Here is a 26,782-nt window from a genome sequence, read left to right on the forward strand (position 1 = left end):
GTTTAACGCCGTTGCCAAGGGAACTGGAAGCATCGATTCAAGCCTTTGTTAGATGGAAGGAAACTTTTCAAGATTTTTCCTGCTTTAGGTTAAAATAAACAAACAAGTGAATGCCACAGGCATCACTTTATCTCTCCTTTCATCTATGAAACCTGCAGAGGCCTGAGGGTTTTGTACCATGACCATCACTCAGCATTTCTATCTGCAAGTGCAGACTGAACTGGACCCAGTTCATGCTTGGACCAAGCTGGACTGCTTCCCTGCTCCACCTGGGTACCCATCTCCAAGCTCCCACGGTCTAAAGTCACCAGCCATTAGACCCTTGTGCCTTTCCTTTGGCAGACTGCGCAAGTGGTTGCAGAGTGAACTGGTTCAAAAATTACCCGGCCAAAACAACCCTGTGCATTCTCCGTGGGATCAGCTCGCTGAGCCAGGTAACTCGCCAACAGCACAACTACTAAATCCAGTGCAAGGGCGGATGGAGAAGTTTGTAACCTCAAGCTGGAGGATGCAAATAGCTCCTTTCAGCGACAGCCATCGGCGACACAGAACTGCGTGTGAAACTGCACCTATTACACTCCCACAAATTTGAGCTGTGGTGTTTTCAGTTGCAGTAGGACTGCTGATACTTGTGTCTTCCTAAAGACCAGGATTCATAAAGCTTGTGAATTTTCTTGTTATAGCCAGCACCCCGCTCTGCTCTGTTCCCTGTACCTATAATCCCTATTCAGCAGGCTACTGCTCCTCAGCCAGCACTTCTCCTAAGGGCATTTTAGGTGTTGATTCTGTAATTACCACAAAATTACAGTCTCCCATTGACCTAATATATTCTTTCCTTTACAGGGGATTTGAAGGTACTCAACACTGAACAAAATGTGGGTCTTTTCTGATAACCTGAGATCCAGGCTTTTATTTGCCACTTGGTTCCAATTAAGAAAATATACCTGTTTCCCAACACTTATCTACAAACACCTATCTACAAAGAGGATAACAAACACAAGTCTTCAGGCGTAAGTGCAGAACCTTTTAATAATTATTTCCTGCCGGTAATGTAATCGGTGGGCTACAAAACACAGAGATCTAGATGGGAGATGAAAGCCTTGCTGCAAGCATTTGCCACCCCAGGCACAACTTTAGACAACTATATTTGGATTCCAAAAGCCTGCCTGCTGAAAGGGATTAAAATACACTGCCCCTTTCCTCAGCCTGGTCTGAGCCATCCACATTTCAGTGGAACCACCCACACACCTTATGCACTAATCTCCTTTTTGAGACCAATGAAGAAATCACAAACTTTCTGTACCACATGAGAGCATCCCTCATTTCCAGCGTTGCTGAATATTGGCATTCAATTTTATTCTGTGATTAAGACTCTCTACTAATTTCAAGCACTGTTGATTTATTATTTGTCTGGTAACCTGCCTCCTTTTATAACATCTGTATCCAGTCTGTTACATATTTGGCAGCACAACAGGTAATTCAGATTATTTGCACAGACGGGACTCAATAGCTGGTGTTTTTATTTTAAGTTAATAGTCAAGCTCACTGGTGCTTCATTGTGAACCTCTACATTAACTGGAAGGCAGAAACCAGTCTTCACAGCCAAACAGGTGACTAAAATAAAGCTCTTCAAATTCTCTATGTAAGGCACCTTTGACTAAAACCAAAACAAACAAAAATACCCAACAATAACAACAAAGCATCCCCCCTTCCCTAAAAGTAGCGAAGATTTTTAAAAAATCATAGGGGAATCAGATGCCAAACTCAAAAATTCATTGGCATATTTTAAAACTTCATTTACACATTTATTTAAACAGTCCTCTGCTTTCAGATCTGCTGGATGACAAATGCTGTCGAAAATCAGATCGCACAGGGTTTGGTCCTGCAAGCCTCTACACATGCCAGGTCTGACCCTGAAATACATAACTAAATAAATCCACGCTTTGAAAATGTGCTTGACTTGAAGTCCCTGAGTCATCCCACTGCAGTCATGCTCAACTGCTCGGCCGAATCAGGGCTGGAGCGCTCAGTGCTGCAGAGAATCCGTCCCTTATGAAGGTCCCTAAATATAAAATAAAGAGTTTATTTTTGGTGCTTCTGGGAAGCCTCTCTGGTGCTATTCTTCTACAGCAGGATGAAGGCAATATCCAGGCAATGAGAACTCTTCCTCCTCTCGCACTAAATACAGTGCCTACACGTTGTCCCACGAAGTCTCCTGGCAAGCGCACACACAGGGAATTTGCTAAAGAGTAGGGCTAGCAGACGCTGAAGTTTGTACTGTCACAGGCAAGTCCATGCAGTGATACTACCACCCGGCAGCGTAGCTCAGGCTGCCCTATGCTCAGGTCACTGCGTAAGATATATGAGGGACTGTCCCAACCTTGCAGCTATGAATCAGGAAAAGAGTGATAAATGCTGACTTGGCATCCTCTTACCCATGACTGCAAACTTCATTCTGTGTTTTAGGGTCATCCACAGGTTCTAAGAGGTGCAGCAAAACGTCATGTGATCAAAAAGCCACCATGGCCAACGAGCCCCGTATCTTCCTAAGCAATGAGAAGTATGTTTTTTCTATGAAACTTGGAGAGAAGACCCTTAGAGGGATAAATGAATAAAAAACACCCAAAAAGCCTAAGCTGTTCACGTCCATGAGTCTTTCATGAACTCTCTGAATAATTTGGTGTGGTTTTACTGAGGAAGATTCCCTGATATTCATGTCTTGCACGCTGCTGGGAGTCCAGTGCTCTTCAAGGCTTTACAGGAGCACCATTTGTCCTGTAGTACAATGGGGCAGAAAAGCTGGAAGTTGAAGTTAAGAATTTTACTTGTTCAAATAAACAGGAACACAAAGGGAAAAAGCTGTAGCTGAAGAAATTATTTTCTTCTACTCCATCACCTCTACGAGATTCAGAGTTTCATGCTTCTTAAGCACTTAGCTTCTAAAATATTTCTTTCAAACACGATCAACACAGGTTTTTTTGCTGCACGAAGCATATTTCTCTTTTGTCCCAACCAAAGAAAGGCTCTACTTTATACTATGAATAATTTTCAAGATGGTATCCCAGCAACAAGTATCCAGCAACGTGTATGTAAAATTGACTGTACTTAAATAAATAGCAGAAAAAGGTTGCAGTTTCTTTCAGGGACTCCAGCGATGTTTAGATTTTTTTTCAGAGATATGTAGTAAAGAGAAGTAATAAATCAACTGATTTAAAAAGCAATGCTTCGGTGATGTTTTTGCACATATTATCTTGTTTGCTAACAATTAAATGAACCCCCATCTTTAAATTTATTCTTTCCATGTTGCTAACCTCACAACCTTACTTTAGATAAGATTACAATAGTCTTTTATACCTACTTTACAAACATTCCTTGGAATTCTATGGAATTAAGCTCCCAAACCCATGAAGGAAGGTCTCAGTGGTAAGGGGTATCTGAGGTTTAGCTTGTGAAGGTTTTGCCCCATTGCTCTTCTGGAGCTGTAGGAATTGGCTGTATTAAGAAGGCATTGGGGAAGCAATGGTTGAGCAAACATCACAGCACAGTTTTCGACAAGAGTGAGGGATTAGGAGATGCAGGCTCTCCTCTGCTGCAGACTAGTCCTGCCCCACCTCTTGGACCTCCAAACATAGAAATTACCTTGCAAGAAGCTTCCTGGAGGAGAAGCTCCGCCTAGGAGGAAAGACTAAGGACATCTTCACTCCAGCATTAACTAGAATTACTTGCTTGAGCTCATTCCTCTTGAAAAAAGCCTTCTTGAGGGTGAGGTACCATCCTGCAAATGCTCCAGGTTGAGGAGAGCTCCTGGATTAGCAGCACACAATGGCTGCATCCCCGCAGCACTAACGGCTTTGACACTATAGCATTTCAACATGTACTCCATGCACCTTTTAGATAAGCTACAGTGAGTTTAAATTGACATTTAACTCAAGCTATAGATCTGGTTTTTGTGTGAGAAGGAAACAGATTACACCATTAGCTACACCTCGAGCTAAGACTGCTCTGAAGTCGTGCCTTGAAAATTGTGCAACAGTCACCGATTCTTGAAATATTCTCACAGGATTTCTCCAGGACAGGTCACACAACCCCCTGCCCTTTCCTTTAATCCATCTGCACTTCTTCCAGGCAATCTTGGTCCCTGCACAATTTCAAATCAAAGGTACATAGATTTGCAGATGGGTATCAGGAACTTCTGTGTGGGAAAGACAGACCTGCTGCTGAGGACCTATCCAGAAGCAAAGCCAGCACAGCATGATCAGCCTTGAACACATTGTCCTCAACTCAATAGAGAGTAAACACCACCGAATACAAGCAACATTTTGTAAGGGCCAGGAATAAATTCAGATGCTTACCCTGGAAGATGGAAGATTACAAGCTTCTAACGCGGTCTCTACTCGTTTTCTGTCAGCGGAAAACAAGCGGTATATGCTGCAAAACGAAGACAAACCAGAGTGAATTGGCTTACAGACACGCCTTGATGGCCCACGTGGCTTAAAGACTGAATATCACTTCCCAGTCTATCGTATCTTTAGCTATTTATTTCCATTTGGCCGGCTGCTTGGTAACACAAGTGAGTTTAATGGTGCTGACAATGAGTTTAACCCACACAAGCCCCTATTACAGTGGATAGTTATTTGAAAAAGTCATCGCTGCTCTCTTCATATACCCCCACAATACGCAATTTTAATATCTTTATCCTCGTGTCTCTGACATCTCAAACACATATTCACACTAAAAAGTCAGAGGAGACTATCTGGTAAGGAAGGGGAACAGAACTTACTTCTTCAGAGGAATGCGCCCTTCTGGAGTCACCTGCAGCTTAAGTTTTGTGTAACTGTGGAGAGAAAAGCATCCTGTTTTATTTTTACAGCATTTTCAAGTACCTCTCCACTAACTTTATAGGTCAACGCCATTGTTCTGATCATGTGGCAAGTTCCACTCATCTCTTTTGCCCAATATGAAAACCTGTTGGGACACCATTAATCAGTAAATACCTTTTCCATCAACAGTAGTGCACCCGTAGTGTCCAATACTGTCCGTCTTACAGCAGGACACTGCAAATACCTGTAGGACACTGCAAAATTAATGCACAAATTTGTCATCCCCCCAGCTCCTTCTCACCCAGGCTGTCTGCCAGTCTATCAGCAGATTGAATTGTGGCACACAGGCTACACAACTTGACTGCAAAGGTGGCTGTGCTCCTCCTCTTCCAGGGGCTGAAACCGTCCCTGAATGTTGCACACCAACACCCCTGCCTCCCAAAGCCTCCCCATCACACATCTGTGACGGTTTCTCCATTTGGCCCTAAATGTTGTCACTCCTCAGCTGGAAGGGAGTCAAATCGCTGGCAACTGAAATGTCTCTGCACCAGCAAGAGTGTCAGTGTACTTAGCAGCCCTGGGCAAGCCCAAGACATTTCCAGGGTGAAGCAATATAAAAATTACAGGCTGAAACTGTCTACAGGCAGGCAATTACCCAGCTTTTGAACCGAGTATTTAGAGCATCTCAATATCTCAGGACCTGTGACTTCTCTTGCATGCTCATTAAGGCAGCAGGACGAGGATGTCTCTTCCTTTGTCCGAATCTTTCAACACACTGATTCAAAGCCTACTGAAAAAGGAGTCAGCCAGCAGCTTTAATGAGAAGCGGTTGGGCCTACAGCTGCTATCTGATGATCCTCCCAGTATGTGAGGACTACTGGTTACCAGCATAATGTCTACCAGCAGCAGCCTGCAAAGAGCACGACTCTGAGTGCTTCATCTCTTCCACTCAAATAGAATTAAAACTATAAATGAGTTTTGCAGTAATATGATCTGGTGAAAAATGTGGCAACACTTAAGTATTTCAGAGGATTTTTTTTTTTTTTTTTTTTTTTTTAACTTTTTCACTTTACCCACTAGCCTACCAAAAGAAAAAGAAACTGCATGGTTCTAATAAACTTTCCTTTTTTTCCAAACCAAAAATGCCATTAGCAAGCACTTCAAAAACAAAGTACATGCTAATATCCCTAACTAGGATAGGAACATTTTCACAAGTCCTTGTCTCCTCATATGCATCTCCTGGAAACCAAAATCTCTTGTGCTACTGTGTCACCAAACAAAAATATTATCCCCTCTGCCCCCATCTCCCAGCACGGACCTAGATTTAAAAAAAAAAATAAATAAATAAATTCACAGCGGCTAGTAAAAAAAGGTTTCTTTTATTTTGCTTTCTATTTTTTGAAACTTTTGAGTACATTCTGGTCACATTTAATGATTTCCTCTACAGCCAAGAAAGCTAGAAATAAAAGAAAATAGGAAAAAAAAAATTCTGAACTTCAGTTAAAGCAAACTAAAAATGTGTGTCTGAAGAACAGTCAACCCCCACCACTACTCGCCACCTTTTTTCCTTCCAAATTCTTTGTTACACATGGGACAGTATTTTTTCCCCTGCAGCCATTGTCCATCCATCCAAGAAAACCAAGCATGTGATTCCTGTTACAAAGCTTGCTAGGAGATACTCCCATCGGTGGCAGCCGAATCGACTCATTGCAGTAGTGCGGTGCTGACTCCAAGAACGACAAACTCCGGACGTAACGCTGCCCCAAGGTTTCCACAGCAGCGTCACCCTTTGCTCATTGCTGCACTGGTCAGCATTTCAGTACTAACGTACTCCAGCGTCCATTTTTGCACCCCAACACAAAAATACACTGCACGATTACAGCAGAAGAACGAGCACTTTGTAACCAAACCGGCAGTTTTTATTAAGCACCCCTCCTCCCAAATGAACCCTATTTTTCCTCATCTGACCAAGCCACAGGAGAGCTGCCCAAGCTGTTTATTATTGCACTTCCAACGCCGCAAGGGACTGAATGCCACAAAGAAAAAAGCCTTTCTCATTCTGCTCTAATGCAATTTGCTTTTCCATTTCAACAAAAGGGTTCTGATAGGACTGCAACCAACCCTTTGTCTAGTACAGTAATTATACTAGGGAAATATTTTTAATCTTCAAAGTCAAAGATTTCTTAAGTGACTCCGATTTGGCATCTGTGCAAGGACCCTGGAAACCCAACAGTTCCTAAGTGATTTATTAATTAGCGGAAAAAGAAAAGACACAGGAATGCCATGCTTGTCTGCTACTGAATCTACACAGTGTGTCCAGCGACTTCATCTTTAATTAATATTGCTTGAACAACCACAGAAAAATGGCTCCAAATAAGACTGCTCTACTATACTGGGTGAGAACATGTTCCTCCTGTGAATCTGATAGGAAAACGCCCATCAGGTACAGGCACAATCCTCCCCGTTACAGGCCTGTCAGCAAAGTCCACTGGCCACCTGGGGATTTGAGTGGTAAGGGCCATGGAAATAATAATATTAAATCACTCCTGTAACTCATCTACAACCTATGGAGCTGAAGGAAGCCATCTCTGCTCTTGCTGTCACATCTGGATCTGCTCAGGTTAGCACAGTGCTTTCTCCACTGTCAACACGCGGAGCGAAAAGGAAACATTAAATGTTTCCATCCATTCGGGATTTTGTTTGCCTAATATATCATTGCCGTCCCAACGCAGCATTATCAGACACAAAGCTGTAGTTCCTGCAGTGTCCGGCCTTCAAAGTTTCTTCAAGAATTTCTGTTGACTTCAGGTGCGCCACAACGAACGCTATGAGAAGGAGACACACACAGACACCCACCCTTCCCAGAACAGGCACCTACGTATATGTACATGAGATTAAGTTAAGCAGTCGGGAACCTTCTGACTAAATATAGATGCATCTAATGAAATTAGGCATGCACAGACTTAGAAAGTCCACAAAAAGGGTGGGTTAGCTTGCTTCTTGAATGGAGGCAAGTTTTAGGAACCTAAGCCCCGGCTTGGTATTTAGCTGGACTGAGCCTCTGCCTGTGAGCAGAAATTAAAAGGTGTTTTGGGGGACACACCAAGCTGAATTTAACCAGCCAACTCGTAGACTGGGGCGGGTATATCTTCCCTTTTAGAACCCCAAAAGGTCAGCAAGTACCCCAGTTCATTACCGTCACTATCTGGTAGGCTTTGCATGCTGTTCTCAACACTATCGCTTATGCAAAACTCTCTCAGCGTGTGCACTTATCATCCAGTTGAGAATCGCTAATCTCGGGTTTAGTTCTCTTTCCTTTTGGAGGTGTGTTTTTACACCCCAAATGTTCTCATAAACAGCTTTTCTACTTCGTTGAAAGCAACTCAGAATCTGCGCACTGTGCAAAGCAATCTAGATGAATGGATTCACAGCTTCCCTCTGAATCACGTGAAAGCCACAGAGATCAGACCGAGAAAAACGGACTGCTTGCATTTCTCAGTTTTTGATCAATAAGAGAAAAAAGGGGAAACAGATCAGAAGCAAGTCAGTCCAGAATATGCTTTCATTTTAAATGTAGAGCTTCAGACTACAGCTGAAGCTACTACTTTTGTATACAAGGGGAAGATGGCATTTAATTCTGGTTTTTTGCTACGACTTAGTAGTTTGCAAGAACCACCCTAACAAGATTTTTCTTCAAATGACGTTTAGATAACAGGCTTTTTAAAACCATGAGAAAAGACAGCCTGTGTTTACAAAAGTGACAACTCATCAAAGCAGAAACAATAGATGACAATGTGACTAACAAGAAAAGAGGAAAATGACGCAGAGAAAAGAGCAACACCCACAGCATTAAATACGCTGGCCACTTACGCTTTTTCCAGAAATGCATCCCTTGACATGTTCTGTGCCAACAAATTTGTTGCCAAACTGAACACTTCATCTGACCATTCCTATAGAGAGAAAAATTGATTAAATGAGGCTTCGTTTAGATGTTTACTTACACAATGCAAAATATTTTTGAAAATTATATCGTTAGTAAAAAGTGCCTAATTAAAGTCTGAACTTGATTTTCCCAATTACAGCTTCCTTCCTTGTCTGGGAGACCTGATTTTCTCATGCTGCCAAAAAATGAAGACTGTTACAAATATTTTTTTAAAGATAACTTACTCCATGGAATTGAAAAAAAAAAAAAAATCAATCATATGGGTAAATATCTGACGCAAAACACATTCAAGTTTCTGGAAGATTTCCAATAAATGCCCCAGAAAAATACATTTTCTTGTATGTTGGACACTGTTCTGGTTGACGCACTACGGATTAAAAAAGGAGCCTCTATACCACCATTCTTATAAAATGAAGCTGAAATGGGCTTCAATCCCTCTGAAGACAGCCAGAGCCAGCGGGGCGGGATACGGACCATACCACAGCACGTCTCTTCCTTCAGTGTCCCCTCTACTAAGAGCCCGTTGTGAGAGCCTCCGCATCCCTCCCTCTACAGATCATGAAGCGACTGAGACAACAAATACCACGCCTTATCTTTTACGGTGGATACCGAATTAAGAACTGTAAGTACTGACTCTAACTAACATCTTACCAGCCAACATAAGAAATACACTTAAAAGAACCAAACCGGCAGAAATATATAGGAATAAATTTAAATTATTCAGATATACAAGGAAGAAGATGCAAGCCCAAATACAAAAGCCCCTCTACCCCCTACTGTAGATCCTTACACTGTGGTCCTGTCCTTGCTAAATTATTTTTCCCTCTTGCTACCCTGACGTAGGGAAGACGTCCTCCAGCTGGTCACGGGACACCTCCCTTCTCCGCCTGCAGGCACTGCTCTTCCCATGGCTCTCCCTCACTTTTCCTCTCTTCATTTTCCGGACTTATTTTTCTCATTTCTATGCACGTTGCTGACATCGTTCCCTTAGGTCTCCATCCCTTCCCGCGTTCCCAGCGGGGCTGGTCCACGATTACAATCTGAAGTTTAGACTCTCGCTGCTCGTCCCATTGCTCTCCTCCTTTACAGATCTCTCCTGCAGCTCTCCATCGACAACTTCAGCGCATTTTTCCTTCCTACCTTGGTGCTTATTTACAATCTTCAATTGCAATCCTTTTTAATCACAGCTGTGGTTTTGGATTGGCTTTGTTTCAGGCCTTTAAAAAAAAAAAGGAAGGGAATGAAAATAAACAATGCCTTTGCAAACAATGTGGTGAGGTTGGTTTTTTTTTTTAACTTGATGAAGTTTTCTGATTTTTCTTTGAAACAAAAGTTGGGTTTCCTTTCATATCAGTCCAGATCCAAAATTTCCATCACCACACACCCTCCCAGATGTGTACTTCTTGGAGGTATTCCCTCTCCTTGGTTCTTCTTTTTCTTGAGGAAAAATGCAAAAAAAAGGTAATTTCATTCTGACAAAAACTGATGATGATGAAAAGTATCATTGACTTCCAATGAAACAAACGTTGCTACGGCACTTTGGAGCTTACGAGCTTGTTTTACCCAAAAAGCCTCAAGTTTCCACACGACTAGGTGACCGGTTTGAGAAGTTCGGAAGTTATAATTTTTTATATTTTTTTTTAACATGCTAAGATTTGTTCCCTAAAGTTATCAGATCTTGTTCCTGAAACCAGTCTCACACAGTTGCTCCCAAGGAGGAAGAGATAAGGCTACCTATATGCCTACTGTTAAAGGGCCTTTGATGTCCTGCAGCTACCAGATCCTTAAGCCCACCCCATTTACAACCTCACCCCTAAGCAGCTGAGACAACGCACCTCCCCGTGACTGGTATTTCTGGCAGAGAAACCTTCCTCCCTCAGACACAGACTTGTTGTTCCGGAGGTAAACCACTCTTGCCGAGATATTCCTCCCCTCCACCTCTCGTGACTGCTTCTACTTTTTTTTTTTCTTTACTTGTTTTTCCTTCTTAGGTCTAATTTGAAAAAAAACAGGGGTGTGAGAAAGAACAAGAGCAGGAGTTGGGTTCGTTAGCAACACCGCTGCTTTGCTGTGACTCCTTGGAACAGAAAGCGTATTAAGTGCAGCATCTTTTTTTCTTCTTGGCAACTCATTTTTCCAGGCTCAAAATAGGCTCATCTTGTAAACACTACTTTGTTTAGGCACTAATAATAGCAGTTAAAACTTCTCCCTGTGACGCTAATGGCTGCAAAGATTAATGGCAACATAAAATATTATTTAGATATTGAAAATATGTTGGCTTTTAACACATCTTGATAGACTTTGTTTTGATCTCACCGATTCTGCTGGGCTTAAAACTGATGTATTATGTAGAATACAGAATTAGGGCACTTCAGGAGTATCCCACACCCCAGCTCTTCCTTCTCTTTGTCCGAGCGCTTGTTGACCGGAATGTAAGGGGAACTCAGTTATTATGTGCCTGTCATGAGCATTATTTATATAAACAGTCTTGCCATTTTCCTTTGCTAGCTTTTCCTGGCTCTTCAAGCGATCACATCACTCTTGACAAATGTTCTAAGGGCTACCTGCAGGCTGAGCCATTTCTAATGATACAGGTGCCAAGTCAACAAGTCACAAGCAATACTTGCTCATTGCCCCTCCCATTTTAGGGTCTTCATTCCAGCCACCACAGAGCCGCAGCCAAAAAACCAAGATCAGAAAATACGCCAAGGATCACGTCATCTTTCCAGTCGCTGGTCTAAACCCTCAGCAGGAGGGGAAACAACAGCCAGCACAGGCCCGAAGAAATAAAGGAGATGCTTTGGACTGACTTTGATGGGCTTGCATCAAGCTGTGAGCCAAGATGCATCTTGCCGCTTTAGCTACCAAATGGCTCTATTGCCTTGGTTTTGCTGCATGGTACAGAGTAAAGCCCGTACTCTAACTCTGTGCACGAGGCACTCTGCAGCCGTCTTTACCAGCAGCAGCGATTCCAGAAGGCAGCGCTCGGCGAGAGCTCCGCTCCGCGGGGTAGAAAGCTGTTATGTGTAGAAAGAAAACAGCCTACTGTGGAAAGGTTATAACAGCCTCTGAATCACCGCGGTAGCTGCAGACTCCTGTACAGATGCAATACAAAAGGAAAATATAAATCTGGGTATTTTGAAATAGGACTGTACCAGTGCCAACAAACTGTTTGCAGACTGGAAGCCTCTAATGCCGTTTGGTAGCGGAAGAACCCAGCCTTTCGACATTCAACTCCAAGCAAGTCACACCCGTCATGATAAGAGCTCCCTGAACTCGATCTCCCCTCCTGTTACACTAATTCATATTTATATCATTCCTGTGAACTTTACTAAGAAATTATTTAGCTGTTCTGTGCTTTGGCAGGTAGCGTATAAGCAGCAGTTCATTTGGAAATCTGTTGCTCAGTGAAGTAATCTCTCTGCTCTGTTACATGCATCAGGATACATACCGTAAGACATTTATCTCAACAGAAGAGATGAGACTTTTTTTTCATAAGAAAAGGCAGCACACGTTCTTAAAAACACTTCCTCCAAATCAGAACTGACTACGTGTGAAGATAATGCTTCTCCCACATTTGTTTTTGGTGGGAGGTTAACAAAGCAAGCTGCTGAGATCCTACACTTTCGGCATCCTTATGAATTTTATTTTTAAAAATCCATCAAATCTACATGAATTTATACAGTTTGTTTTACCATTTTATTATACTGATCAGGCTCTTAAATATGCCTAAGAAGCTGGAAAAATAAAGACGTATGCTGAAAAGCATAGTATAAAACAACTTGTGAATCATCTTTGATGACATCATTTTACTTATGGAGGAATTCATCAGCTCTTAGTGATGGATCTGATCCAAAGCTCATCAAACTGAGGAGAAATAGACTTCCTTGGGCTCTGGATAGGGGTCTGTGTGGCCAGGATGGACTAGTGTGGTGAGAACAGAGTTGGCATGAGAGGGACAAAAGAGAGTGAGAGGAAAGAGATGGGGAAGATGGGATGTCCACTGTTGAAGTTACTAGATTTGGGAAGAGAATGAAATACTGTCGAGGAGACACAGAGGTTCACAGGTTGTACTCCTTTACATCGGGAACAGAGACAGAGAAAAAGAGCATCCGCTCAGAACAGCGTTTGAGAATAAACTCCTTTCTTTATCCTGGCTTCTGCAGTGCTTGTTTGAGGATGCTCACAAATCCTATCCCAAGACAGGCACAGGCACACCCGGCTGAAAATAAGCAAGCACTGTATCAGTGCCTCTTCTCTTCATCATCAAGACGTGTCCAGCAATCTGCCTTTTAGACCATTACCTAATGAATTTCAAGCTGCATTCTTTGAACAAACCAGCTGCTCAGTGCCCTTCAGCTCATCACTGATGTACTTTAAACATCAGTTACTTTCTCCTGGAGGAATGCACATGAAACAGTACATCGTGACCACATCATCGCTTCTAGCTCTTTAGTTTGCTTAGAGCAAGGTGAATAGCCCAAGGTTCGTGTTTTCATAATTTTCCCACAACTTGGCCAGTGGATGCGATGAACAGAGTTTGTAGCAGAACAGGAAGCCTTCTGCAAAGGAAGAAACCCCCATAATCGAATAATTTTAACTGCCTCACTAAGACTGTTACAGTTTAGTTTGCCTTTCTCCTCCAAGGGAGGACTGATCGATACTTGTCACACAAGTTGAAAAATAAGGTGTCACAAATGAAGGGTTAATCTGAAAAATATTCATGCACTGAAAAGGGAAAGGCGGGGGAGTTTTTCCAGCTTTCCCTGGAACATCAGCAAACAGAAGGGTCAAAATTTGCCTATGTTACGTTGAAAACGTCTTGTATTTACATGCCTTCTCAGAGCTCCCCGATGTGCTTATTTATGACTCCTCTGAGTCACTACATGGGTCCCTGAGATGATAAGGACCAGATTCTGTGGTCCGGCTCATACAGAGTTGGAAAACATGTTAAAAAAGGAAGAATTTTTAGATGCATGCAACAGTGATCAAACTCTGCTCTCATTGAAACAATCAGGGTATTTAGCAGGATATAAGGGCAAGCACAGCTAATCTGTAATGCTTTGAAAATCCCATCCCCAGGCTACAGTGCCCGATTGATAAAACATGAATTTATTTGGTCTGCCGCATCTACAAATAACGAGGAAGACTTAGATTCTTAGGTACTCAGATCGTAGCAGTTACTCAGGATTTAGAGCAGCCAAGCTTTTCTAAAACATGATTTTACCTAGAGTATTTTTAAGGTTCCATTACCAAACAGAAAATGGCCCTAAAATACCAATTTCTGCACTGTTTTAGCAAATAGATTATGGTTCACTGATTGCTGGCTAGACAGGAAAGAGAAAAAGAAGGACATATCTTTCAGATTTAGGTGATTTCCCCTCGTCCTTGGTAAGGGCTAACAATTTTCACTGGTAAAGCTTTAGCATACCTTTTCATTCTCCATCATAGACTTAGGGTTTTTTTCCTGAAGAGTTGTTTCAATCACTTTCACTTTTGCAGTGTTAAGATTTCTTAACCACCCCTGTAGAGTACAGCTGTGCGTTTGCAAGTCTGAGGACAGCGCTTCCCACTCAGCAGTCCGTGGACCACCACAAACTCATTTTGTTTCTATTCTTTCATATCAAAGAAACAGCGGAAATTGTGGTTTTGCCAAATTGACCCATCGGCTAATGAAGATCAGCAGAAACAGAAACCTGACAAGCAAAACTTTATCCTCCCAGGTTAAGGCTTTCATCCTATGACCTTTCTTAACCTGGTCTGACCATCCTTGTTGCCTGGGAGGTGACAAAAGAACTCTTTACTGTTGTTAAGTAACAGCACTCTACGGAGAAATCATCTTTTTAGCGCAATCTAGTGGACTTGAGGATGCAAACCATATGAATGTGCCCTGTGCATGGTTATCTGGAGGCTGTCATCAGCCTACCTACATGAATTGAAGTGGAAAGAGGAGTAGCTTTTGAATGTTAATTTGGAGTAGATAAAGCAAAGAGCTCCCACTTCATTAAACACAATTGAGTCGTACAGAAATTGGAAGAAGGAAGAAAAACCCCAAAACATGCACTAATATCAATTGTAACTTGCTCGTCACACACAACTGTGTTTTATGTGGTGTGTTGGACAGAAATGAAGGGACTGCATACCTGCATGGAAAAAATAATTTGCTAAGGTAATGACTTCACAATTCTTATCAAGGGCTATCAGCAAAGAAAATGCAATCCTTAAAATTAACCTTTGAACATGAGCAGAAATGGGCACGTATGCAAGTTAAATTAAGTGTCTGATTGCTGACATACTCGAGTATACAAGGTATAGCTGTAGATTGCCACTACTCTGATATAGGTCAACCTTAAAAAGTCAATTGTTCACAAACTTTGTTCTCACAGATGGTCCATAATTCGCACGCACTTAGAACAAGCATAAAAGGGTGATAACTACTGAAAGATATTGATATGTGCTTGGAGAGTCACAGTACACATCTTATAGCTGAGTAAAAATTTGCGGGTACCATTATTTTCACAATGCTTATTTGGGTTTTACAAGCAACGTCCTGAAGATGAGCACACATATCAGGGGGAAAAAAATTGTGGAATTAACTCCCAGAGAAAAAGTGATTGCACATTTCTTCTTTGGTATCGAGTGGCAGAGCTCTATAGCAGAACTGAGGTTCATTTCATAGCAATCTCCACTGTTATCTCATTTATCCATGTCTCAAAACAATACTTTAAAAACATTTTAATTTTATATGACACAGATGAACGTATATTACCTTTGCTATGTCCTCTTGGAACGCCACCAAGTTCAAGTACGATATGTTGACCAGGTCTGGACCATAGACAACAGTTATCATTCGATTTTCCAGTCGACCTCCTAGGTTCCCAGCATCCAACAGTTCGCGCAGTTTTGGATCCTGCATGTAAACACATTACAAAATAGTTAAAAACCTTTTGCAAATACTTATACTAAAAGAGGTGACTATTTTTGCAAATACTTCAATGTTGAAAACTTGTGTTATATTGAACATTTTAAACATGATGGCACTAGGTTCTGATCCACTTAATTAGTCATTAAAATATTGAAGGTATTAACCCAGAATAAAAAGAAAATCACTACTGTAAATCCTTCAAAGCCTCTGAGCTCTGTATTGGTACAGTACAGACTAAAAGCTGTCCAGCTGATGGCTGCACATTCCTATTCTCAGTTATTTTGCCTCAGAAGTTAAGCGTACGTAAAGTGTTTTGCTTGTGAAAGTAACACAATCTGTCCAAAGGCTTCTGGCCTCAGCAGAGAGATTCTCTATGGTTTTAATGGATTTTAGATAAAGCTCAATATGAGAACTTAGTGTTTCCTAAGGAATTAAGATGACTGTCTGGAATTAACTGTCTTAATATGAAATGAATAACGGAATTTTGGTGATACCCTCTTCATGTCCAAAAGGCCATGGACTATTTAAATTATGAGATATATTGCATTTATATTTAGGTTTTAATCTTTTTTTCAGGTTTACATCCAATACAGAAATTATTACATAACATTTCTGTGAAGGAAAGATAGTCAATGATTTTCATCAGCTAGTAATAACCTCAACCTCAGCTTCATTGGTAGTATAAGCATGTGAGAAACCATTTCAGGTTATTTTGCAACCCTACCAGTTTCTATTAGGCTGCAGTGTTACCAAGAAATGCACTCAGTGTTTTTCAAACTAAGGAAACTCCTTGGTCCTTGGCCTCAAGATGCAGTTTATAAAGGCAAAGACAGCTGGAAAGAAGCCCTGCATGACTGAATTCAATCCTTTGAATACGGCCAGCAGAATTTGAAAGCTCAGGTTTCCCAAAAGGTAAGATTTTTCAGACTAGTACAAATACTAAAAAATGGCCAGCAAATAGTATCACTATGGGATGACAGATTCTGCATAGAGATGAAATTATTTCAAAACTGACACAAATATATACTGAAGTTTACATTTCACTCTCACACGAACCTTTTTCCCCCCACTGTCTGCATATGTTTAGTGTTTACAGTACTTCTTAATATTTAAGAACTTTTGAATAAGAATCTAAGTCTCCACCGACCGATACAAATTAAATTTAGTGTAACAGGATGATAAGCTTAAGATGATGAAAAGGGCCATTTTTCACGGATCTCACAGGAAATCTTATATCAAGAAGACTTCAGACTAAAGGGCATCTCCTGATTGGTATCATATCTGCTTGCAGGCAATGGAGTTATGCATATGTTCACCAAATACTTCACAAGGTTTAGGAGAGCATTTTGAAGTATGGCCTATTAACTGGAAAGAAACTACAAGGCTGTCTATCATAAAATGCTGAGCTTCATTAAATACTGACTATGATGGCAAGTGTTGCAGGAAAACAGACAGAATAATCCTATTTGAGGGTTCTGTAAAGAAGGAATACGATTGTGCTCTGAGACAAAGAAGATTTCATGGGTAAACAAGTTAACGACAGGCTTTCACGCAAGAGAAAAACAGAAGAGGGATATAAAAATAGTAGTTGCGTTCCAGAGATGGGGATTTGAAGGAGAAAGACTAAGAAATTGTGTTAATTTACATCTAGGAGAAAAGCTAGAGAAATGCCCTGAAGATGCTAAGTTAGTGATGGTGTATTACTAGACGGGTTACTTGCTCTTTTATTTACAGGCTGAATGTTACAAAGCACTCTTTAATTTCTCTGGGAGATGAGAACTCATCTGCTTTTTACTTTCTACCGTTTCAAACCCAAAATCAGACTGATAAATGCTTCTGCTAAAGGGCCTGTTTGGGAAGAGCATCGTTCTCTCTGAACTCAGACCAAACAGGATTGTCTATCTGGTTTTATTCTCTTTCACATATTTGTCATTCCTTTCTTCCTTTCCCTGGCTGAACCTCTTGCTCACAGTTTCACTCTTGGTGATGACATGCAATCATATCAACCAAAGAAGAAAGAAGATAACCTTTTTCCTTCGTATTTATAATCAACTATAGGACGTCTCTATGATGGATCATACTCTACTTAGTCTAAGATACACATTAGCCATGCATCACGGAATAAAAAAGAAACATATTTGAAACGGGATGTTTTTCCAAAGCAAATTCATCAAAAGAGAAGTTATCTGGGACTGGTTCAGTAAGGTTTTTAGAAATACAGAATAAGTGGCCAATCAGGCAATGTGAGTATGAATTTGCTCTTCCAAATCACAGGATTTTTCTCCAGGGTTTAAAGGAAAGAAATTAGACAGACCACCCTCTTTGGGTTGCTGGGTTTGCATGAGTAAAATGTTGAATTCTTCTATTGCATTTAAGACTTGCCTAACAAAGTTTGAAGCACACAGTCCATTACAGCAATCTGGCCGCCATCCAGCGCCTATTAATAAAGAGCAGACACTGCATATCCTGGGCTATCTCAGCGTAAACTGCAATGTGCTCCACAGACTTAAAACAGGTATTTTTATTATAAGTTCAGTGAAACAGAATAATTTTGGTACTAACAGGATTCATGCCCTTTCTGACCCCTGCCATGGGTGTTATTTGCCCTTTAGAGGCGACAGCTGCATTTCCACTTGTCAGAGACAACTTAGCCCTTAACAAGAATATGATCTAGGTCATATTCTTTGGTCCTTAGATCTGAAGCTCTCAAACTTAGATACCAAAGCACACTGTCAGCTCTTCACATTCCTCATGAATAGCTCTGCTCCCTTATTACCATACTTAGCTGCAAACACTACTAAGGAGATGAGCAAAATATCCTTTATCAAAATGTTGAAGACTATTGAAGCTCTGTGAATCAAAGCCCTTTTTAAAAAACGTCAGCAATTTTTCCTGTGGAGATGATAGGAAAGCACATGGAAAAAAACCAAGCGGCAAGACCAAATTTAGCTTCTTTCATGTAAATCGGATTATTTTGATTTTGATAATTCCATTCTGAGGAACAAGACTGAAAGTCTTCTGCTGTTTGGAGCTGCATTTGATGTACTGGTTCACGAGCGGACAGATTGGTTTTTGGCATAAGCTCTTTGCTACACTTGGGCCTTATTATGAACATACTGAGCTCTGAGAGACATTCAGAATAATTATACCTATTGAATATTGATTATAGTCATTTTTTAAACACCTGAGCTACTGAAGCTCTGTCATATTCGGGAGCATGCCCATGGGATGCTCAATAAACAGCATTGTTGACGGTGCTCACGTAACTCAAAGTTCCCTTTGTAGCACAATGATTCATTAAGGCTGGTTTGATGTTTTCTGGCAAAACAGCATCCTTTTGCTGCTTTTACTCAAAAGGTCTGGGTGTCAGCTTGCTTTTTCCCTTCCACTGAAGTCTAGCAGGAGCTTCAGCTCTAGGACTGGAGCTGCCTGAAGATTTGCACTGAAACCAGGTCAGGAAAGCCGGTGTTTCTGATGGGACAGCTCTGTGGTTAAAGGGCTGACAGATTCCTGGAGGGAGATGCAAATTGTGAGCAGGCAAATACAGAGGAAGTGACAAGGATGGTATTGGCAGCACAAACAGCTTTAGAATCCATTAAAAATAAGATTAACTATGTTAAATGGAGGCAAGAGTTGGCCAGAGGGCTGTCCGCTCATTTGGTAAAAAGCCCTCCCCGTATTTGGTTTTGCTGCCTTGACAAAACTATCAAAAGAAAATATACCTTAAATCAATCCAAACCAGAAAGAGAAAATAGAAGAAATTAGCCAGAAACATGAAAAAAAAAAAAAAATAGAAGCTTATGAAATTCCTACAACGTTCATGAACAAACGCTGAATAATGATGTTTTGTTAGAAACCAGGATCCTGTAAGACAGATGGATAAAAATAGATTTCAATCAGACTTCCAAAACTTTCTCCTGTTGTATTTTCCTTTCACTGGAAATCATAAAAACAATGTAAACTTAAAGAGGCTATTCAGCCACATTAATGACAATCTCTGCAAAGACTGCTTTCAGCTACGGTTGGTGTTACCAAAATGTCGCTCTTAACACTTAACTTCCAATTAACGTGTGCTCTGCACATCACAGTAAATGCCGTAACATCTTTTAATAGTATCCCCGTCTCTCTAAACTGTTTTTCTGAAAACTTGCAACACACCATCTGTCTGTGAAAATTTTCTGTTTTTTTTTAACGCGCTGCCATACATATATATGAAAGGCTGCCATGCAGTTCAGTAAAACTCAAACACTGATTTAAACACACCAAGGGGAAGCAGGCCAGCCAAGGTTTCACCTCGGATATAATGCACCGCCTTTTGTTACTAATGCTTCTCAAAGCTGCAGCACCATCTCCGAGCGCAGCTTTCTCTGATCCCAGACCTACATTAAACACTAAAAGAACCTGTCTGATGCTAAAGATTTTCCTTGGGGTTTAATAGTTACAGACAATGTGATGGCCAGACTGGATGATTATCAAAAGACTCAGCCAGAACTTCTGGGTTGCTAGAACAGTAGTGCAATTAAAGTACTATAGGAAATTTTTTGGTGTTTGAAGACATTCATTTACAATGCAAGTGACCTAAAGGGGTCATTATAGACTAAACTACACGTATAAGACTACATGCAGTGTGTATGACATTATCTAGACAACATTCACTCCTGTGCATGCAAACTGTCATACACTCTCGGCCCCCACACAGCTATCAACTGAAATCATTTTCTCATGCAGTAAAACATTCTTTAACATGTCAGTTAAATACTTGGGTCCTACTGAAGCTATAGGTATGAAAGGCATCCCAAAGCCTCTAAAAAGCAGATGGCTAAAAAAAACCCAACCCAGAATAAACCCCCACCATACCCTATACACAAACTCAGTGTTTATCAGCTATTTTCATGACTTCCATCAATCTGACTTGCAATTTCCAAATGCTTTCTGTTTCTGGTACTAAAAATATGCTACACTCCTTACTTTAAAACACTGTATTTAATAAAGCAATAGTTTCAGGAAAGCAGGGTTGGGCAGAACTGCACATTTTGTTGTAGATTTTTGAACTGTATTACATAGCTATATGGGTACTTCAGGATTCCCTAGAGTCTGTATCATAATCCCAAATTGTTATATTTGTGTCCTGATAAATTCAAGACTGGAGAGGTTCAAAAGATTGGCAACAGAATTTCATCTTAGTTCCTTGCTTATCAGAATAGGATTTCCAAGTATTCCAAACTGCATTTCTATTTTTCCAGCTCTTTCTTTATCCCAGAAGAGGGGAGATGGGGGGAAAAGAAGCGTGATTAGATAGCTACTTATGCAAAGAGTTTTCCAGGGAACACTCAAGTTTGTGCTTAAATTAAATGAAGAGCTTTGCTAAAATAGGACCTTACATTGTGACTCTGTCAAAGGCAAAACTCCCACAGATTTTCTTCAAATAGAACAAAGTCTTATATCTTCAGGAATGCCTTATCACAGAGTGTTTATCAACAAAAATGTATATACATACACACACACACATATATATAGCATGTATACATCGTATATTTGACCCAGATTGCAAAATACCAGATCTTAACACTTCAAGCACTAGGTAAGTAGCCGTAGCAGGGGCAGTATGAATAAGAAGCATGAAGTTTCTCTTAAAATCAGACCACTTACCCCTATGGCTAGCTAAGGACTTCAGCAGACTTCCCAAGCCCCGACTCCACTGAACTGATCCAACTGAACTCCACAGCGCAAGCTGCCCAGCACAGAAGACCAAATAAGGGTAGGAATTACTTTCTAATACCCTGTTGAAGTGATTTTATATCACCCCTGGTAGCTAAAGCACACAGTTCTGGCCTGCACAACTTCTTGGGTCCATGATGATACCTGAGAGTTGCTTCTTATCTTTGTCTCTACAGGCGAAGTGTCTCATCTGGGCCAGTCACTCCATCTGCACCTACAGCCAAGCAAGAGATGAAGCACCTCCCTAGGCAGGTATTTCCCCACCTGTACCACAGAGGAATAAATCACCCACCTGACAGTCTGCTCTCTGCCTAGTGAGTACACGAGGTGCAGGTGCAAGCCATTTACAGAAGATGCCTAACTTCTGGAGGTGAGACAATCCCCCAGCAAGTGTCACGCCCCAAACCTCTCCTTGCAAAGGGACCATCACCCTGCATTGCCTCTTAAGCAGGTGGGAACTGCGGCAGTGCACCAGTGTGGCCCTCAGGAACAAAACGCTCTTGCTAACTGGATTAAATTTACTGTTAACAATCCTAACACAGATTGCCAAGCTGGTTCAAATACCCTTTCCGTCACACATCACCTAGCAACAGTGCAGGACTAGGAACTTCCCATCAAGTGGATTGACAGACTCATCCTTCAAAGAAACATATGTTTCTTCTCTCTCTCCTTCCTTTGTTGAGGCCAAAGTCAAAACTATCAATGGTTTATCTTTCAGCAATCCCTTTCACTGATTAAAGAGAATGTCCGTACATGGGAATCACACCTACAAAACTCAATGACAGGATTTTGTCTGTCTTCCCTAATGACAGTCATGTGAAATGAATATACTCCAATTACTACATCAAAGATACTCAAAACAGTGTTCGCCAAACTCTCTTTTCTATTATTACACAGAATTCGCAGGAAGTTTGATATTTAAATACATTCATTTATATCATCAAGCCATTCTTACCAAATTCATTATCATTAAACCAGAAATACATTTAGTCCAACAAAGAGAAAAACTGCACTATGGTTTTTAATACAAATATGTCTTCATACACTTCACAAAGTGCATCAGATCAATATATGACCAAAATATTTGCAAATACTTATTCTTTGATTTTTTTCTCATTTCTAGGGTTTAAGAATGGATTCCCAATTTTGCATATCACCATAGCTACCTATGCACAGAAATGAAGCCACTATCTTGTTTAAACCCTTGGTCTTCAAGATACCATTTTTGTGCACGCCAAGTCAGTGTGTACAAAACCAAAGGATGTTTCTTAAAAAATATCTCTCAGTAATGTAAACTGGTCTTAAGTTGACCATCTGCTCAGTTAATATGGTGGAATATTTCTAGAGTATAACAGAGTATTAGGTAAAAGGAGTCAGAAATGCTTTAGACAAAGAGTCAGTCCCTGAAGAAGGAGATCAGAGACATCCGCTGCCTTCTAGGACAGATCTTGCTTGGTACCTGCAGCAATAATGAATGCCCCAGATGCAACTAAAATCCAAGGGCTATTCTTCCCATAGAAATTATCTGGGATGAACGGATACCATAAATCATACATCAAACAGTCAATCCTGATTAACACTCTCTCTGAAACACTTATTCCAGAACAACAATCGCTTTTTCCAAAATAGCTTAATCCAATTCCATGCTTGATGTGAGAACATCAATACATCCAGTTTATCAGGAACAGGTTATGAAAAACAATAAAACTACTTCTTTTTCTATGATGTAAAACTTTTAAGGAAGAGAGAACATGTGCCGGCAAAAAGCGTACTTTTCTTCAGTAGAGAAATAAGAGGTAAGCCAACTTATACCTGTACAAATGATACTTAACTTTGGAGAGGACTGTGTTGATACGCATTTCCAAATAGAATTCTAACTTTGAGTTCTGAAAATGCGGGATGAATTCAGAGATTTCATGTTGACTTTCTACAATAACCACAGTACAAGCCATGAGATATTTAAAAACATAAAATCTTATTAATTGGTATTTTTATAATACTGATGGACACCCAAAAAAACCTGTTGAGTAGTATGTCAGCAACCGGGTCAAGGGGACAGAACACATCCTTAGCAAGTCCGCAGACGACACCAAGCTGGAGGGAGAAGCTGGTGTGCTGGAGAGCAAGGCTGGCAGGTCCCTTCCAATCTATAATTTTCTACGACACCATGATTTCTGTACCAGACATGACCACTTGTGTTACAAGAGTTTACCGGAGACAACACTATGCACTTAGTGATAGATACTCAGCACCAGCTTTGCCAAAGATGCTATTTCTCCTTACAGTACAAAATCAGATTGACTTCTGGAGGAAAGGGAGGGATATACCCAAATAGGGCCACCTCATTCCTCTTTTTCTGACCTTTCTCACAATTCAAGTGATCCAAATCCAGCCTCCTGGGTGTCTCATGCTCTCACGACAGAACATTAAGCAAATACTCAGCCTGTGTATTTGTTTAGTTCTCCTTCTAAAGGTCCATATTTCTCAGAATTTTTTTTAGGTTCACGGTATTTATGTTTGAAATTTGTTGCGAGACTGTGTGTTCTAACAAAAAACAAGTGACAGTATAAATCATCTAAGCAAAATCAGACCAAATGTGGTATTTTTCAGTCCTTTTGGATGTGGTTGTGATTAACATAAAAGTACTTTATATTTCACAGTGTACTTCTTAATTTAAATGACAATTTCAAAAAGGCGAAATAGGTAGAAGCTACAACCATGCACCATCTTCCTCTAGATGTTTTCTAACTCACGAACATTTTAATCAGTTTTTATTAGCTGCAGATGGTTCATTATTTTAAAAATTACCTTTAAGCACGCACATTTCCTTTCACCGCTTTTCCTTTCTCAAAATACTTCGAGATTTTCTTCAATATAATTTTAAAGGAAGAGGTGAAGACATAGCAGAGAAAAGAAACTTCTCTCATTTTCATGTTACTTTTGTTAACTCATTTTCTTTGGTCTGTACGAGACTATTGGAACTATAAAAAGTCTTCGAATGAAATGATTTCTACAGCAGGTTGCACAGCACGTAAGGGCAGGAATAGCTGGAACAGCAGCATAATTTTCACTTATCTATAAATCTCGTACGCATTGTTCTTCCAATTCTGAATTGCTGTGTAGAGTTATTTTAATAGGGTTACTTCAGAGGTTGAGGTACAATCAGCTATTCATTTATACATCGTTTGAAAAAACCTAAGATGCTTGGAAGGAGCTGAATGAGAGGTGTTGCATGAATGCCCACTATGCTTTTTTGGAGTGCTCCATAAGGGCTGGAGTACAATCACTTGCATTTTAATGCATTTTTTTAGCTGGTGGAAGTATGTACATCTAGATGGTCTGTAATGCTGAATGCACCAACTACCCACCCCGTATAAAAATAACAGATGAAACACAGAAAGCTATAATTGAAACCATCTGACTAACGAGCTGTTTATTATTGCAACATTTCAGTCATGCTCATCGGGAGAAAAAAAAAGAAGAAAAGAAAAAGAAAAGAGATATCCTGCTTGGCCATGCTAGCATTGTTTTGTTCTGTCTTACCTGTTTGTGAGACAAGTTTTGCTAGAATTGTTTCAATCACAAAGTCATATGGGATGCTTACTGGTAAAGGTTTCAATTGACCTGATTTTAATTATTGCAAAAACCCACTAGTCCCATTACCTTTAAGTATTTAATCCTAGGAAACTCATTTGCAGTATAGCAAAGAAAAATAAACCCTTTCAATGATGATGCAGCAACAGCCATAATTTTTTCCTTCTTGGACTCTACCAGATAGTCAGCTCCTGCAAATCAGACCGTGAGTTTACAACAGACTCTTAATGGGACATCTATTTAACTCCTGACTGCCAACGACAAGTTCTCGTGCACTGTCACTTGTCACAAAACCTTCACTACATCTTATTACGTATCAGTAACAATACTTCAGAAGTAGAAATATATTTAGACTCTTGACATTTGAAAATTGGTGCAAAATTAGCCAGCGCAGATGAACTTATTTCCTACAGATCTCAACAGAGTTGTCCCAGCTCATGGTGACTGTCCAGCTCAATGGGAACCGGAGCCAGGGTACCACAAAGGCAAGGGAGAGCTTGTTAGCTGAATGGTGCCTTGACTCTGAAAACATAACCACAACCATAAAATCAGCTAAAAAGCCACATGGCAAAATCATACAGCAGATGCCACTGCTTCGGATGGTAAAGTTGAGAGAGAGGAAGTAACGTATAATCAACAAATTATTTCAGCTTGCTTTTTAAAAGTTGGTCGGCTTCAATTTACTCCAGAGAGGATGATCTTCTCTAAGAACATTTTAACTTTTTATATAAATATCTAACAGGAAAATACTAGAAACAGATTAGTGTTTTAGAAGACAACATGACTACTGAAAAAAAGAAGTAAAATGTACAAGGAGTATGAGTAAGAACTACAACTATGATTTTTTGGCTGAGGAGAGAGAGAAAACAATGAATAAATGCAGAAACTGGATTTTGGGTGGTTGTATGACAGATTAATTTTACTACCTGTGAAAGTACAGGAAATGTGTTCAATCATTGTTAGGAAAAGAACATCCAAACACGAATGTCTTTGGCAAGAAGCTGCAGAGAGAAGGAATTCTTCAAGGGATGCCATGGACATTATTTTAAGCTGTTGGTTTTGCACTCTATGGTTTTGAGAAATAATCGATGAAGGGGATATAAAAAGGGTGGTTGGATCAATCTCAGATCAGACTCGAAGAAGAAGGTAACACATCAACTTGGAGAACAGTCCTGACGGCAATCCTGAGTCCTACGTACTTGTGAGCAGCCAAACAATGTGAGAATACCAAGATACAGATGATGGAAAATCAGTGCAAGAAGAAAGTGATGGAAATGGTCCCAAAAGAAAATGAACTATATGGCATGAGGTCCACACAAAGAAATATCCAGATGCAGACACTCTGGTGCAGTGAGCAACTTTGTGCATCTGAATTATTCATATGTGTTATAGATCTACAATTCATTCATAAATACGTCTCTCCACCTATACACTTGCAGGTATGGAGTATTAAGACAACTACACTTAGAAGTAGTGTCAGCAATAATTCCCAATTTGGTCCTTCAAGCTTCTCCATTTCTATTAGCTTTTCTTATGGTTCACAGGAAAACCAACAGGGGCAATGGTAGTTGCTCTTTAGAAAGCAGACAATACTCAGTGAACACCTCTTCAGCTAAAAATACAGCTGCATCCTTGATATCCATTGATTGTTCTTTCCCACAGCGGAAATAATTCAACGGTACTTTGGGAAAGTGCAAGGAGCCAAAGGATATTTGCCACCTCAAAACCTTGTACGGTTTTGAAAACTTTGAAACCCCTCGTTTGAGTACCAATACCAGCTGA

At 40.5% G+C, this 26,782-nt stretch overlaps 1 protein-coding gene across 6 annotated transcripts in view; it reads right to left on the reverse strand.

The window, feature by feature from the left end:
• The window catches only part of PLCB1 (phospholipase C beta 1), a 415,791-nt gene that overhangs the window by 150,047 nt on the left and 238,962 nt on the right, over nucleotides 1-26,782 (reverse strand). For all 6 annotated transcript variants that reach the window (XM_075496917.1, XM_075496921.1, XM_075496919.1 and 3 more), the window contains exons 4-7: nucleotides 15,533-15,673; nucleotides 8,691-8,770; nucleotides 4,781-4,834; nucleotides 4,353-4,428 (exon numbers count right to left, since the gene is read on the reverse strand). In XM_075496917.1, the coding sequence (XP_075353032.1) occupies nucleotides 4,353-4,428; nucleotides 4,781-4,834; nucleotides 8,691-8,770; nucleotides 15,533-15,673 (351 nt within the window). The remainder of the gene's footprint in view (nucleotides 1-4,352; nucleotides 4,429-4,780; nucleotides 4,835-8,690; nucleotides 8,771-15,532; nucleotides 15,674-26,782) is intronic.

Source organism: Mycteria americana, chromosome 3 (genome assembly GCF_035582795.1).
Source record: "Mycteria americana isolate JAX WOST 10 ecotype Jacksonville Zoo and Gardens chromosome 3, USCA_MyAme_1.0, whole genome shotgun sequence".
In the NCBI taxonomy this organism is placed as follows: domain Eukaryota; kingdom Metazoa; phylum Chordata; class Aves; order Ciconiiformes; family Ciconiidae; genus Mycteria; species Mycteria americana.